The sequence below is a fragment of the Natator depressus genome, chromosome 3 (genome assembly GCF_965152275.1).
Source record: "Natator depressus isolate rNatDep1 chromosome 3, rNatDep2.hap1, whole genome shotgun sequence".
Taxonomy (NCBI): domain Eukaryota; kingdom Metazoa; phylum Chordata; order Testudines; family Cheloniidae; genus Natator; species Natator depressus.
In genome coordinates this window covers 33,924,975-33,940,505 of record NC_134236.1, presented here as the reverse complement: position 1 = coordinate 33,940,505, position 15,531 = coordinate 33,924,975, and the positions used below count along the sequence as shown (strand labels likewise).

General features: G+C 35.1%; 1 protein-coding gene across 6 annotated transcripts in view; it reads right to left on the bottom strand.

Moving 5' to 3' along the window:
* The window catches only part of KIDINS220 (kinase D interacting substrate 220), a 171,681-nt gene that overhangs the window by 134,021 nt on the left and 22,129 nt on the right, over nt 1-15,531 (bottom strand). For all 6 annotated transcript variants that reach the window (XM_074947688.1, XM_074947690.1, XM_074947691.1 and 3 more), the window contains exons 3-8: nt 12,321-12,419; nt 10,272-10,370; nt 8,385-8,483; nt 7,458-7,559; nt 4,574-4,672; nt 2,540-2,737 (exon numbers count right to left, since the gene is read on the bottom strand). In XM_074947688.1, coding sequence (XP_074803789.1) covers nt 2,540-2,737; nt 4,574-4,672; nt 7,458-7,559; nt 8,385-8,483; nt 10,272-10,370; nt 12,321-12,419 — 696 coding nt within the window. The remainder of the gene's footprint in view (nt 1-2,539; nt 2,738-4,573; nt 4,673-7,457; nt 7,560-8,384; nt 8,484-10,271; nt 10,371-12,320; nt 12,420-15,531) is intronic.

The following is a 15,531-nucleotide window of genomic DNA, read 5'->3' as shown; positions in this document are numbered from 1 at the left end:
TATATAATGAAATTCAGATTACCTATTAGTAGTTTACACTGGTTAAGTATACTCAGAGAGTAGAAAAAGCTTCCATTTTTCAACAAGTATTTTTATTGCAAAGAGGTCAAACATTAAGCGTTTGAAGTAAAACCTAATCATGTGCAAGATTACAATTTGAGGAACCAAATCTTAAAATAAAGCAAGCATAGAAAAGAACAAGAAAGAATAAATATGGGAAAAGATAAATTTTTCTTGCTTAATTCTGTGTTAATTCTGTGTTCATACAGAAAAATCATTCTGAAGTCCTTCAGGAATTTGTGCTTTTTCTTCATAGAGCAATGGGTTTTTTTTTATACTGAGGTCTTCTCTTTTGATAAATAAATGCTGTGCACAAGGGGCTGATTCTGGTCTCAGTTACTCCAACATAAAAAAGAAGACGTAACTTTGCAGAAGTCATTGGAATTATATGAGTATACAATCTGAAGAATAAGGCCTAAAATCCAATATAAATTTTATTTAACTCCTCTCAATTCACATAATTTGTAATTGTTATAACATACAAAAACTGAAGCCATGAACTGATATGGCATGTCTAATTTTTTTCCACAGTGAAACAGAGAAAATAAATGCCATCAGTAAATGAACAAGTATCTAAACATAACCACCATTTTGTATAAGCAGTCTAAGGGCGTGAATTTCAGTAACATCCCCTCCTTTAGTATTTAGTAGCAAAATACTAAACTTAAATGCAGCAAGTCAAAATCGGTGCTAGTGCTCCCACTATTCACTATTTTAAATCCCTCTGTATAAAACTGTTTTCATTTGCAGCGACAACCAGAATCAAAATAGTATTATTCTATCTCAAAATTTTCTTTTTTTCTTTTCTTTTTGTCACAGTAATTTGTACCAAAAAGAAAAGGGGGGATAGGGGATGGGAGAGCATATAATAAAATTAAGTATCCTTTGGAACTGTGAAATAATTACTCAACCAATACCATAGCTCAAATTGGGACCCAAATCAGAAAATTTAAGAATGAGGAATTCCAATCCACACCAATTAGAAGTCACTACATATCTGGCTCCTAACAGAAGGTGAGAGTATTAAGTATTTTAACCTTTGTTTCTGTAAGACCAATAATTTTTCATGCCACATACGCCATCAGACACACACTGCAGTTTAGTACAAAACTGTTTAGGAGACACATGAAGTGGATATTTAAGTGTGGAAACCATTAGCGGCAAAAAAAAATATTTTTTTTGACTTTTTGAATTCTGGCAGCAACCATTGAGAGTTTTTGCCACTGAACCAAATGTATTATGTGTTAGTATTTAGCAGAACAAAATATTAGCTGTTTAATAGTATAGATCAATGCCTACTAATTCTGTCAAGCTCAAAGATATCAGACCTTACAATAACCTCATTCTGATTACTATCTTCCCCCACCTCCTGCAGCCGCCGCCAATTGACTTTCAATATGATTTAAGCCTCTGCTATCAAAAAAACACTAGAGCAGTGGAGTCACAAGAGGTAGTAGCATAGATATAATTCATTGCCATCATTACTGCTGCTGTAAAATGATTCCTGGCATTTTTATGCATCAGTTTTACCTACATACTTTCAAACTGAGCCAATGTCCTTTGTTTTAGAACTAGAAAAGAATGCTTAACACTGATTTCCAATCATAACAGCTTGTGAAATATTAGCTGCTAAATTTCTATCACTACTGAAGAAAGAAAAAGCAAGATGTCAATCCAGAATGACTCTACCTTGTAACTTGACAGTACTAGAAACACTTTAGAAACTATTAAAACTGCCTCCAGACCCATTACATTTTTCTAAGCACCTGCTGTGTCAGGAAAAAAAAAGATTGATCTCTGTTAAAAGTGAAAAAGGCATTGAAAATTAAAAGAAAGTGACTTTCTGGTAAACAATATTTATTTAATTAATATTAATGCTAGAAGGGACAACCCTGATCCCTTATTCTTATTTGCTGAATAACAAAGAACGTAGAATATCAACCAGTAATTCCAGCAAGGGAGGGTATTATTCTTCACCACCCAATAAATGAATCCTGAGTTCAATATACTATGGTTGATCTACAGCATATCTTTTGGAAGGACATCAAAAAACAAAAAGCAGCATCTGTTAAGAAACTCAAGTGGATAGTCCCACAGTGTATTGCACTGCTGTGTTAACCCAGGCCCTGAATGGATTTCATGACTCTTACAAACCAAGGGAGCTGGAAAAAGGCATGCTGAAGAGGTGACATTAGTCCACCTATACATTAGTGGCAACTGGTAATGCCAGAAGAATGTTAGACTTTCTTTAGCTCTATACAAATAACATTTCTTTTTCCTATCAAGCACGTTGCCCATGGCTGATTTAGAATGGTAACACAGAAGTCTGCCACCTAGTTGCAGAAAATTAAAAAATAAATATGAGAATACGTAGTATATATATGAGTTAATAACACCACTATACACTACATAAAGTGATGCAGGCTAATATATCAGGCATATGTTTGACACCAAGTTTATCATCAGAGCACTTACTAACCCTATCAGGAATGTTCACATAAGTTCCTGCATCAAGTAGATCCTGAACAATTTCAGTATGCCCTTCCTTCGATGCAATCATCAAAGCTGTATTTCCATCTTTATCTGTTAAATTTACATTTGGGTTCCTTTTCAGAATTTCCTTTACTGAGTCAGTGTAACCACCTTTTACTGCCACAATAAGTGCAGTCATAGAGTTCTGAAAAAAAAAAAAAAAAAGAAGAAATTATTACACCCTAAATAAGAAATACAAATAATTACAATACCTGAACACGGCAAGCTATCTAAAGAAGAAGGAAAGATTTCTCATGAAAGTATCAAATACTTTCTCGAGCATTCAAATGTTAGCACAGATATTTATTAAATGTACCATATATGGCAGTATGTACTTTATAAAGTTTAAAAATAAACAGGCACTATCTCAAAGAGCTTTCTAAATGCAAGTGTGAAATCCTAAAGCAATTTATCATAACTTCTGAAAAAAATATGAACTGTACAATCTTTCTGCATTATTATGAAAATCATATCAGTGCACTAAATATGCCAATTCCACTTCAGAAAAATAAATTAGAACCACTTTTTTTTTATTTGTTTACCCCAGAACAAACTGTTTTTTTATTGCACACTTTGAAGTGAGAATATTACCCTCCACTGTCCCTCCTCCAACCATCTGAAGAGTTATCTAGAATGAAATGCTAATGAGATAGCAAAGTTTTCACCAGCAACTAGACTAATACCCTTACATTAAGTAGTATGTTTCTTCTTGAGCAGTCTCACTAATTTCAGTAGGATTATTTAAAGAGTATTTGAAGTACTTTTCAGAGTAAGAATATCACAATTTAAATGTGAGTGATATGAAATGTTTAAATTATAAGAAGAATGCTGAAACATTTTTTGGGGGGGGGAACTTTTTTTGTTTTTTTGTAGGGGTTATTCGCAGCACCCACTTTAACCTGTATAATTAGTGCAATTTAAATATTCATTTTCATCAAAAATCCATGTGTTGTGACGCCAAATAGAATTCCTGTTTTATTAGTTTAGGGCTTGACTATTATTTCAGTACCCATGCATCAACATACAGTGTATACTGAGAAAGTGCACTACTACACTCAAACTCAACATTTGTCTTCATCAAAGCACAACATTGTTTCTGAATTCAGGATGCAATTCATTTACATGAATTCTTGGAAACTGTCAGCTTATTCTATCACATTAGGCCCCAATCCTGTAAAGAGAACTGCTCAGGTGTAGGGGGTTTGCCCGCATGTTTCCTTTGCAGGACTAAAGATGACAAAGACTGCTGCCACATGTATTTAACGTAAGTACTGTGTGTTCTTATGGAATTTTTATTGAACATTTTATGCAGAGAGGTCACCTTTCTAAATGAACTAATTACATTATTTTCAATTCAAATATCGAACACTGTTCAATAACTATTTTAAAATAAAAACAGCCTTTCAGTTATAAGACAAAATAGGCAATTAAAGCAATAAGTTTTAAACATATTATGTGGAAAACATGAAGAGCCACACCAACTTTTATATATGATTTATTATTCAAATAGCAACATGTGATAGGTGCTTGGCCTACCAAGATTCTGCCTATCGAGTTTTGACACAGTAGTTAAATCTCTAAAAATAGCAACTGACAATCTATTAAGTTGTGACTCCTAAAACATAGCACAGATGTTCCTTTTCATTGTATAAATCCAAAGAAATTAAATGTGTGCCACTATTTTCCACTACTTCTGTAATGTATCTGTTAAATTTAAAATTCATCATTCAAAAAATTATATAGCAATGTCACAGCTGAGAGTACAAAATCCATAGTCATAAAAAGCTCTCTGATAGTTTGAGTTCTTGTATGTCTTTTTGATTAGATCTTAAAAAATAACCTGCACACAGATCAAGGCCAATAAATTGCTTTTTCTTCATTGCTTTGTTTTATTTTTGCACACCAGAAAGGTCAATCTGTTTATGCTAGAAACAAGAGATGTGGACACATCTTACCATGGAAAACAAAATTAGTTACTTACAGCCCCTTCTTGATCAACATCAGCACCCATCTGCAGCAAGTATTTCACACATTCCAAATGACCCTTCCTAGCAGCCCAAATCAATGGTGTGGTTCCATACTATAAACAAAATCAATCACAAAACTTATTAATATGTTCTTTCAAATTGAGTTACTGTATTTAATGTCAAGAATGGACTAGTGTCCTATACTGTCTAGCAGAGTGTGCTCGGCACTATAAAATACACAAAAATAAAGACAGGCCTTGCCTTCCCCAATTATTTTACAGTATAAAAAAAGATACACCCCTCATAATCGCAACAGATGCATATCATAGGAGTGGAGTTTTAGGGAAAGTTTTGAGAAGACACTGGTATCTTAGCATACTGGGTTATTCCCTGGATAGGAGGCAACATGTGAAAATTCATGGAGGAGAGAGCTGGAGAAGGAATTAACAGCACAATGATGCTAAAATCACTGGTAGAAAGACAGAATAGGGGAAGATAAGACCCACAATGTAAGCATTTGGGGCTATAGTGTCAAGAAATTTAAACATAAAGCAGTGCACAAGGGGTTTACCGGGGGCAGGAAAGAAACAGGGAAGTGCACAAAGTGGTGATGGATGTATTTTCGGTGGATCAGGGGAAGATATAGTGCAAGCATAAGGGCAGTTACTGAAGATCCTATAGTATTTCAAGTTAGAAGACTATGGAGGACTGAACAAGTATTCTGGATTGGTCAAAGTTTCAATAAGGTCTCAACAGTCTGCAAGAGCTGTGTATTAGTTTCCGAAGGACTCTGAAGTGCAGGATTTGATTTACAAAGCCACAAGGCCCCAGTCCAACAAAGTAACTGAGCATATGCTTTACTTTAAATCATGTGAATAGTAGGCCCATTGACTTCAATGGGAATATGCTCATGCTAAAAGTTAAGTATGTGTTTAAGGCATTTGTTGGATCAGGGATTAAATGATTTCAGTCTTTGCCATTTGAGAGACCACCTCCCTCCCCATGTAATATTGCTGCTAGTGTGGTAAGCTTAGGCAATGACCTTTTAGTCCTCTGTTTTTGAAATAAGAGAGAGAGAGCTTATGGTAAGATTTTTTTTTTTTTTTTTTTTTTTTTTTGGGAGGGATCCTTGACAAACTCATTTCCTCCTCCCTACCCTAGCCCCAAAATTTCAGAGTATGCTTCAACATGCATCTAATTTCTTAGGCATTTTATGAAAGGTTTGGTTGAAAACTACAGTTCAGATAGGGAAGGGAATTTATTTTCAGATTAATAATTTAACCTGTGATTGAGAACAGTGTTTGGTTAATTTTTGTATTAATCAGTGTGTATAAGCATCAAGATTTCATGAAAGGCAGCTTTTACATTTAAAAAATAAAGATATATATTGTAGGAAATCCTGTACAGCTGTTCTTTGAAAGTTACTTAATACAAGGAATAAAATCCTATAATTAATGACTACTAATTTCATTGGGAAAAAGATTGTTTGAAAGATCAATCTGAGGAGTATTTTCAGACACATGCAATTTTTAAAAAATTATTATTTTACTCTATGGAGAGCCATACAATCCGTTTTTAGACAGAGACATCCTGAGCACCACAAAGGGGTCACTTAATAGCAGCTGTTTATAAAAGGAAACTGACTAGCAACCGAGTCGGTTTTTACAGATGGAAGTGTAAAGAGCTTGTGTGAGGAAAGGGTTTTATTCCTGTAACTCTAAGAGTCTCATCGAGGACTTAAAATTAACAACCCAAATTTCAAAAGTAAGCTTCCCTAATAAATAATATGTCCCTTAAGATGAGACAGAGTCGGGGATTAAAAGAACAAGCAATGTTTTGATGTTGTATTGTTATTCAGGACAATGAAAAACAATATAGAAAGTTAAAATATTAAGTTCTTTTTTTTTAAATGACCTGCCAGTTTGCAAAATGGAAAACGAAATGAAATGTTTGTTTCAAAACTCAGTACTTAGTAATTTACTTCCATTTTCATCCTTCGGTTAAGTGTCAGCAATCTGCATTTTCATTATCACATAGACCCATGCCTTGGAACAGGAACTTTTAAAAAAATCCAAAGAATATTTAATCGTCCAGGAAGTAACTTTGAATTAAAAAAATAATTTTGTCATCCAATTTCTCCTGAATATTTCAACTAAACCTTAAAAATAAATATTATTTATTTTAAAGTTTTTTTATGATCTCATCTTTATTAGGTGATCAAACTTATTTGTGAAAGCAATAAGATGGAGATGGTGTTCTCTCACCTGTCCTATTAAGTTTATTTATTTAGTCTGAAGCTGTGTTTGTTTATTTAGTCTGAAGCTGTGTTTTCAGAAGCTATTTGCTATGGAACAGTGATCAGCTAACTGGTCAAAAAGCTACACTTCACAAAATGAAGTTACCACATTTTAAATGCTTGCAATTTTAACTCCTTTCTCACAGGCTTCTAGATACCAGAATTATATATGTATGCAAGTCAGGTTAGCACTGTTTCCAAAAGCTATAGAAGCAAAAGGAGAAAAACATGATTTAAGGCAATCAGTGTTCACTGCAATATTTTGATATTATATTTAGTATATTACTCACTGTAAACTATTATATACTATGAAGCAAGATTTGCAAAGGACACTTGCCAAGCCAGTGACTTGGTCCATACCACAGGGATTTTAACCATGTGAGCAAAAAAATGTAATTTAGTCTAATTTTTCAGAATCAGTGACAGATGTTTTAGTCAGAAAATGTATAAATTTTGAAATTCTTGCATAAATGAAATGTTTAATGAAGAGAAATTCTGGATATTGTATGCTAGATAACTTCCTTGACGTTTAACACTCTTTCCTGGGCTGTACAAACAATTCTGTAATAATATAAAAATACTAAACAAACATCATAGCTTACTTTATCAGAGCAGTTGACTTTAGCTCCATGTTGCAGTAACAGATGTACTATATCCGAGTGGCCACGTCCTGCTGCCCAAATGATTGGATAAACGCTATATTGCTTGGATCAGATAACAACAATATAAAAACTAAGCCATGGAAACAAAAACATATTCTTAACTCTACTTGTTTTTTTATTTATACATTAATATCTATTAGAATGCCTCTGTCTTCATAAAACATGAAAGGAAATACACACAAAATTATCTATTGATCATACTTCAGTAACTGTTGCCAATTAAACGGATTAGTCAGTAGTAGAAAAGTCATATATTGTTTGGAAACAGTTATTCTTAACAAGGATTTAAAAAGATCATATCCTAATACCTCACTATTTACACAGTTGTAATGACAAACAGAACCTAAAACGCACCACGTACATATACACCATATACACCTTCTAACATCAGTGGGAGCTAATAATGCCAACACATGCAGAAGACAGAACAGAGCCCCAAAAATCAGTATCATGACTAGTCTTCTCAGGAGTATCTGTATATATGACACAGTTACAACCCAGACTATTTGTTAGTTACCGAGAAATAATTAAAACAAGAGATGTTACTACTCTTAATTATATAAATGTTTATTCAATTATTGATTTCTAGAAATAAAATAATTAAAACTGAATAGAATTCTCCTTCTACTGTACATGGCTTAATACACATAGAAATTACTGTCACTATCTTAATATCTTCCTGATGTAAACTTTACTGAAATCTTTAACATCATCTGCTCCAATGACACTAAATCATAAAACTATCACTTTATTGCCATGAAATGCAGTATAAAATTTTGTATAAAACTCATAGTTCTTCGCAAGAGACTACTACTACACAATTCAGGTTTTTGAGGAATATTTCTCTTCTCAAAGATCAAACCTTACCTGCCCAGTGATGTTTGGGTTTGCTCCTTTCTCAAGAAGCAGCTCAGCTACTTTAGTACAACCTTTATATGATGCCCACATTAGGGCTGTCCACCCTCCCTGTCAAACACAACAAAGAAAAATATTAGAGAGATTTATTTAAAACCTATATTTATGCATTTTTTGTTGCATACCTGTTCTTAGACTCCTGTTTATGAGCCTATCACAAGCAATAGTGACAAATGTTGCCATCTAACTAGCCTAAAAATTCAAACATGTAACATTTAAAATTAAACTTTTTTTGCTGCAACATACAGAACTTAGGGCAGGAGGTGGGGAGGAGGAAGAAAAATGCTCTCCTAAATGATTTTATCAAACTTGCCGCAGATAAAATCAGACTTCAAACAAAAGCACTGCGGAATCTAGTTTGAATAAGATGCTTCCATAATGGCTCTCAAATGAAAGTGGACAAACCTGCCAATGTTACAGTTGAATAAAAGTTATTGGGAAACTCACGGACAAATCTGAATTCACTGTTCTATAAAACTAAACAGACGGAGTTCAAGAGCATGGCTTGCCACTTGAATGTGCATGTTTCCATAAAGGAAAAGTATACAGTAGCTCCTCACTTAACCTTACACTGGTTTACATTGTTTCGTTATTAGGTTGCTGATCTATTAGAGAACATACTCCTTTAAAGTCCTGCAATGTTCCTTTATAACCTTGTTTGGCTCCCCCACTCCGCCTGCACGGTGCTCCTGCCGGGGCCCGGGGCTTGCCCCGCTCCGCCCGCCAGGCATTCCAGCCAGGAAGCGGGGTGGGAGTGTGGGGGCTTGCCCTGTTCCACCCTCCCAGGGCTCCTGCCCCACTCCACCCGCCCGGTGCGCCTGCTGGGGAGGTGGGTCAGGGCACCCCACGCTGCCCACCCAGCATTTCAGCCAGGGACCGGGCAAGCCCCAACGCCCCGACCCCAAGCTTCAAAATCATAATTGGTGAGTACAGTATTAAATTGTTTGTTTAAAATTATTTAAAACTTATACTGTATATGTATATAATGTCTTTTGTCTGGAGAAAAAAAAATTCCCTGGAACCTAACTCCCCCTATTTACATTAATTCTTAAGGAGAAATTGGATTCGCTTGACATCGTTTCGCTAAAAGTTGCATTTTTCAAGAACATAATTAGGAGGTTAAGTGAGGAGTTACTCTAAATGGTTTTATCCCTACCCAGAGCACCATATTAACATTTATTTTACTGAAGAAAAACAACAACAAAAAGTATTTTTCTCTTTAGCTACCTTCCCCAGAATCCTAAGAATTTAAAGAGTTGGACTTTGCAATTTAATGAGATTAATTATCCCTAACATATGCCACATAAGGAGACTATCCTATCAGTTACACATACAATTGCCCAGATAAACCAAGCCTCTAACTATACTGAACTTGCTGGAGTGATTTAAATTTATCCTTTAGGATGCATTCTTCACCCAGCTAACAAAATCAACCATTGGAGTGCTTGTTACTTTGCCCCTTCCTAGTTTACATTTGCAAAGATTAAATATAATGAATTTTATGTGTTTAAATAAAATGGTTAAAACTTTCAAGACCTGAGATTCCTCCAGCATGCAAGAAAGTCTCAAGCATAATACAGTTTACATTTCACAGACAGTTACAGTATTTTAGTTTAAACTCGAAGAAATTCTAATGTACAGAAAAAGAAAACCACCCCAGAAAAGGTATGTTCTTTTCTATCATTAGACAAACATTTTAAAGCAGAACTTCTTTACATTTTAAAGTACTCAACAAACAATAGAAGATCTTCATTCTGTTTTGCATAGCTGGAAAATCAACTCCATATTTGTCCCTATTAGCATAACTATTCCATTTTAGAACTAGAAAAAAATTCATACCATATCCCGGTGCTCCAAATTTACATTACAGTTAAATAACTCTGCTACAATGTCTACATATCCTTCTTTAGCTGCCGAAATAAGAGCTGTCCAGTTATCCTACAACAAGAAAAATGTTGAAAGATGTAGTTGGTTTTTTAAAAATTCAATCAGTGATATTTACAGAGGATACAATATGAAGGTTTTACATACCAAGTTACTAGTCCCAGTGTACAGTGGTTCCCTTAGAGCTATCAAGTATCATTTTTAGTATAAAGTACAAATTCATGTTTATAATGTGCTTGATTTATTCAACTAATGACAATATACACCCACTGTGAAATTGTGGGTATGTGTTCAATATAATGCAAGATTTAATGTATTTCCAAACTGTGAAGTCTGTTTTTTCAAATGGAAGCCTTCATCATACTAATAAGCCAAGAGGATAAAGATGGCTTAAACTCAAATCTGTATCAATACTTACTAGAACTAACAAAAACTAACAACCAGCATGTTGAGATTCCCCCATCACAAGTTTATACTTCTGAGTTTTTCCATGACCAAAGGATGGGAATTACTCTCTTCTGTGTAGTTAAAAATATATGATTCTTTTTCACTTCAATGCAGCCCTCAACGCTAAAACATTTCAGCTTTCTAGAATCTACATACATAGGTATGTGTCAGGTTTGTTAGTCTCTAAGGTGCCACAAGTACTCCCCGTTTTTTATACACAGGTATGTGTGTGTCTTGAATTCCATCAGACTTAACTCTTTTGATGGTTGTGGTTTCTCTCCTGTGCCAAGACACTTCTTCCCAAATTCCACAAAGCTCCATTATCAGCCATCTACACTTGTCTAACTAACTTCTCCCTCTTGTTAAAGGTGAAGAAATGATGACCTTTTTTCCATTGATAGTTTTGAACTGTAATGTACTTAGCCTTCAAAATCCATCTGTTCTCTTTCACTGATTGTTCAAACAAGTAAACTAAGTCTCAGGAGTTTTCATTCTCATGAGCAGCAGAAGGAGAATCCATATAACTCTATCTTCCATTCACCTCTCCTTTGTCTATAACTTGAAAACATACTTGACTCCAAACTCTCTCCTCTCATATTTATATTTGTAAAATCTTCCTGTCACCAACCCCACAACACTGGCTATGTATAAAACTGCCCCTGCTCCACACCTCTGATGTAATATTAATATATCCATTTATCTTTCACGTTAACTATTGCTACTCATCTCTATTGCCTCCCAAATTCAAACTAGCAGCAGTATTCTGCATAGCTTCTAACAGGTTTAAAGCAGCTGAATGACATCTCTTCTATCATCAATAAACCTAGCTGCCTCTCCATTCATTTCAGGATTCAGTTCAAAATTTCCCATCTTGTCTTTAAATCCTCCTCCACCCTGCCTGTTTCTTTTGCCACTCCTCAAGTCCCCTGCTTATCTAGCACTTATCTCTGGATCTTTCCATGCAAACTTGCTACTGCTGATGCAAGAGCTCTCTCCAGTGTTGCTCCTCCCATATTGAATTAGCTGCCTTTTATCTCTCTACTTCATCCATTCTCCATTTTTTTTCAAAACTCAGCTAAGCACATCTTCCTCATCTATGCCTTGTGATTTCTTTCCCCTCTGCTATTATGTAATTCTGTAATAATTCTTTACTACAGCTTTGTAAAAAAAAAATTGAGATAAGCCATGAAAGACACCTCATAAAATAAAGCTGTACTGTATTCCCAAATACACAAACTTTCATAGTGGCATCAGTTTAAATATGGAAATGCCAGGACACAGCCTGCTTTGTGATGCTACATGACCAACAGCTATACACTACTGTTCTATGCTGCTACAAAGAAGGAACCAGCACCTACCTAGTCAAGAGAGCTTCCTTGTGGATCAGTTACAGTGGTAAACGTGTTAACTATTTTACCATTATAACTGATCTGAACTCAGCCGCAAAGGTGCTTCACTTAACAGACCTGAAGCAGAACTACATGATAATTTAGGGCCAGACACATTAGTGCTAGTTAAGGAACCATCCTGGAAAAAGAAAATGACACCAATACTTACTGTATCTTCCAGGTTGCAGTTAGCTCCTTTCTTGAGCAATTCTTTGACAATTTCTAAATTGCCTTGCTCAGCAGCCAACATCAATGGGGTTTGACCATTCTGTAATCAAATGATAGTTACAACTGAACTACTTAGACAAGTTGATACATCTTTAAAATCCCATAGTTATATACACAACCAGTGAAGTACCATCATCTATAAAGGAAGTTCAGGTACTGCTCACTTAATTTATGCTTAGATTCAGTTTATGAGAAACACTGGTAAAACTTAACATATTCAAACATGCGAAAAAAGTTGGTGAAAAAAGAAATGGCAACACAATATTAAATCTTTCCATATAGTAGTCCATATAGTATAGTAAGTGGTTTCAAATATTTAAAGAGTGGCTTTTAGAAAATAATTGCAATACACTAAAAGCATAACAGTCCACAACTCATTTGTCCACCTAACACATCTGGAGGTCCAGAGTTTTTTCTTCCTTACTCACAGCTTGAAGAAGCTTAGCCATACAGTTAGAAAGACCATAGTCCAACCAATGAATTGGAATCTGCAGAGCACCAAAAGTCCACACTGAAATTTCTTTTGGAAGTCCAGAAAACGTAGTTCAGTTACACATGTATTATTTTCTGAACACAGACAATATGCTTGTCATTGTACCAGACAACTGAGCAACTTAGAGTCTATTAATCTTATCCTGCAAGGTCTCATCTCACTGAAACAAACAAGACTGGAAGGCATTTAGCATCTTGCATGATCAAGCCATCAGGGATAATAAAAAAAACCTGATACAAAGCTGACTCCGTTCTACGGAGATGCCTTCTCGGAGAAAAGTATCTCTCCCAGCACAAGGAACAAAAGAACTATCCCAGATAACATTGCTTGCTGTTAGACACCATCCTTTGCATCCTCTCTCAATCCATAAGTCACGTTAGCTATGACAAAGAGTCCATACAAGGGCTTTCCTGTATGATGGTTTCTCCACAATCCATTAGGGCATCGTAGAAGATAATTTCTGATTGTGAGGAAGAATAGACTTTGGGGAAAGTGGGGAAGGGAGAGAGAGAGAATCTGATAAACTCAAGGTTATGGTGAGTTTGCAGATAACAGAATTTGTCTGAAAGTGCCTACAGCTGGCCACTGTGAGATGATGGATTTCTCCCTACCCTCCTCCCACCTTGCTCCATCTTCAAGCTAGAAGTTACCCTACGTCTGAATGGATCATTGCTTCCCTTAAAGATGCAAAGAACAGCAACCAAATTCCCTCAGTTTTAGTAATATGCACTGAATGCCTGCCTACAACAACCGTGTCATTGTAAGAAGTACATTAGTAACTTTCCTGAAAGTGGCATGCTTCAACAAAAAAAAAAAACTTCAAAAACAGACTCCAACAAGAAACTGCAGAACTGGAATTAATTGCAAACTTGACACCATCAAATTAGGCCTGAATAAAGACTGGGGGTGGCTTGGTCACTACAAAAAGTAATTTTCCCTCTGTTGATACTCACCCCTTCCTGTCAGCTGTTGGGAACAGGCTACATCCACCCTGTTTGAATTAGCATCGTTAGCACTGACCCCCCACTTGGTAAGGCAACTCCCATCTGTTCATGTGCTGTAATATATATACATCTGCCTACTGTATTTTTCACTCCATGCATCTGATGAAGTGGGTTTTAGCCCACAAAAGCTTATGCCCAAATAAATGTGTTAGTCTCTAAGGTGCCATAAAAACTCCATGTTTTTCCTGAAAATGTAAACTACTAACAAGATGAATCACCTTATCTGATTACAGTGGCTTTAGTTAAGGTTACTAATCACTTGCTGCTGACTACTTAATTAAGGAATATATATTATCAGTCCTTTCTTCTGCTTTTGGTACGATGAACGATGGAAATGCATTGACTCATCCAGGAGAGATTTCTGCTGTAGCAGGCATTTTCCTTAAATTAGCTTAAATTGGATTTTTCTAGATAGTATCATTATGAATAATTATCACAGTTGTACATTTTGCACTACAGGGCATATCTTACAGTGTAATAAATTGTAAGTTCTTCTGAGAAGAAAACATGACTGTATATCTGTAAAATGCCAAGTAAGTGTATGGTGCTATATTAATGTTTTTCAATAATAAAAACATATTTTTAGGGCTATCGATTAATTGCAGTTAACTCACACGATTAACTAAAAAAAATTAATCGCGATTAATCGCAGTTTAGTCACGCTGTTAAACAATAGAATACCAATTGAAATTTATTAAATATTTTGGATGTTTTTCTACATTTTTAAATATATTTATTTTAATTACAACACAGTGTACAAAGTTGACAGTGCTCACTTTATATTATATTTATTACAAATATTTGCACTGTAAAAATGATAAACAAAAGAAATAGTATTTTTCAATTCACCTCATATAAGTACTGTAGTGCATTTTCTTTATTGTGAAAGTGCAACTTACAAATGCAGATTCTTTTTTTGTTACATAACTGAACTCAATAAGAAAACAATGTAAAACTCTAGAGCCTACAAGTCCACTCTACTTGTTGTTCAGCCAGGCTAAGAGACACACGTTTGTTTACATTTACAGGAGATAATTCTACCTACTTCTTATGTCACCAGAAAGTGAGAACAGGCATTCACATGGCACTTTTGTAGCTGGCATTGCAATGTATTTATGTGCCAGATATGCTAAACATTCATATGCCAGAGGACATGCTTCTATGCTGATGCTGCTTGCTAAAAAAATAATGTTTGTGAAATTCATGTTTTTAATGTAAAATGAAAAAGACTCAAAGAAAGAAGTTATTATGCTAAACACTAGCCATCGCCTCTTCTCAGAAGTTCCAATACTCTGTAATAATCAATTAGTCAAATCATGTTTCTCAACCCTTAATAAAGTGACAAAGATACAAAACCAAAAGTATCACAGTAGCATAAATGTACAAAACTCCAAGAAAAAATGATTTTTGTAAGCATCCGCTGGACTGCCTAAGAAAACTACAATACAGCTGACTGTCTGCGTTGCATCCTCAGTACTTTAGCATTGTTGCTATGTTATAATTAGACAAAATCAAACTCGATCCCTTAAAAAGAGAGAGAAATGGTTAGTGATTAGGGTGCTAGACCAGGAATAAGATGATCCAGGTTCAATTCTGTATTCTGTCACAGACTTCTTGTAAGGCCTTGAGCAAGTCATTTAAGCCCAGATTTTTAA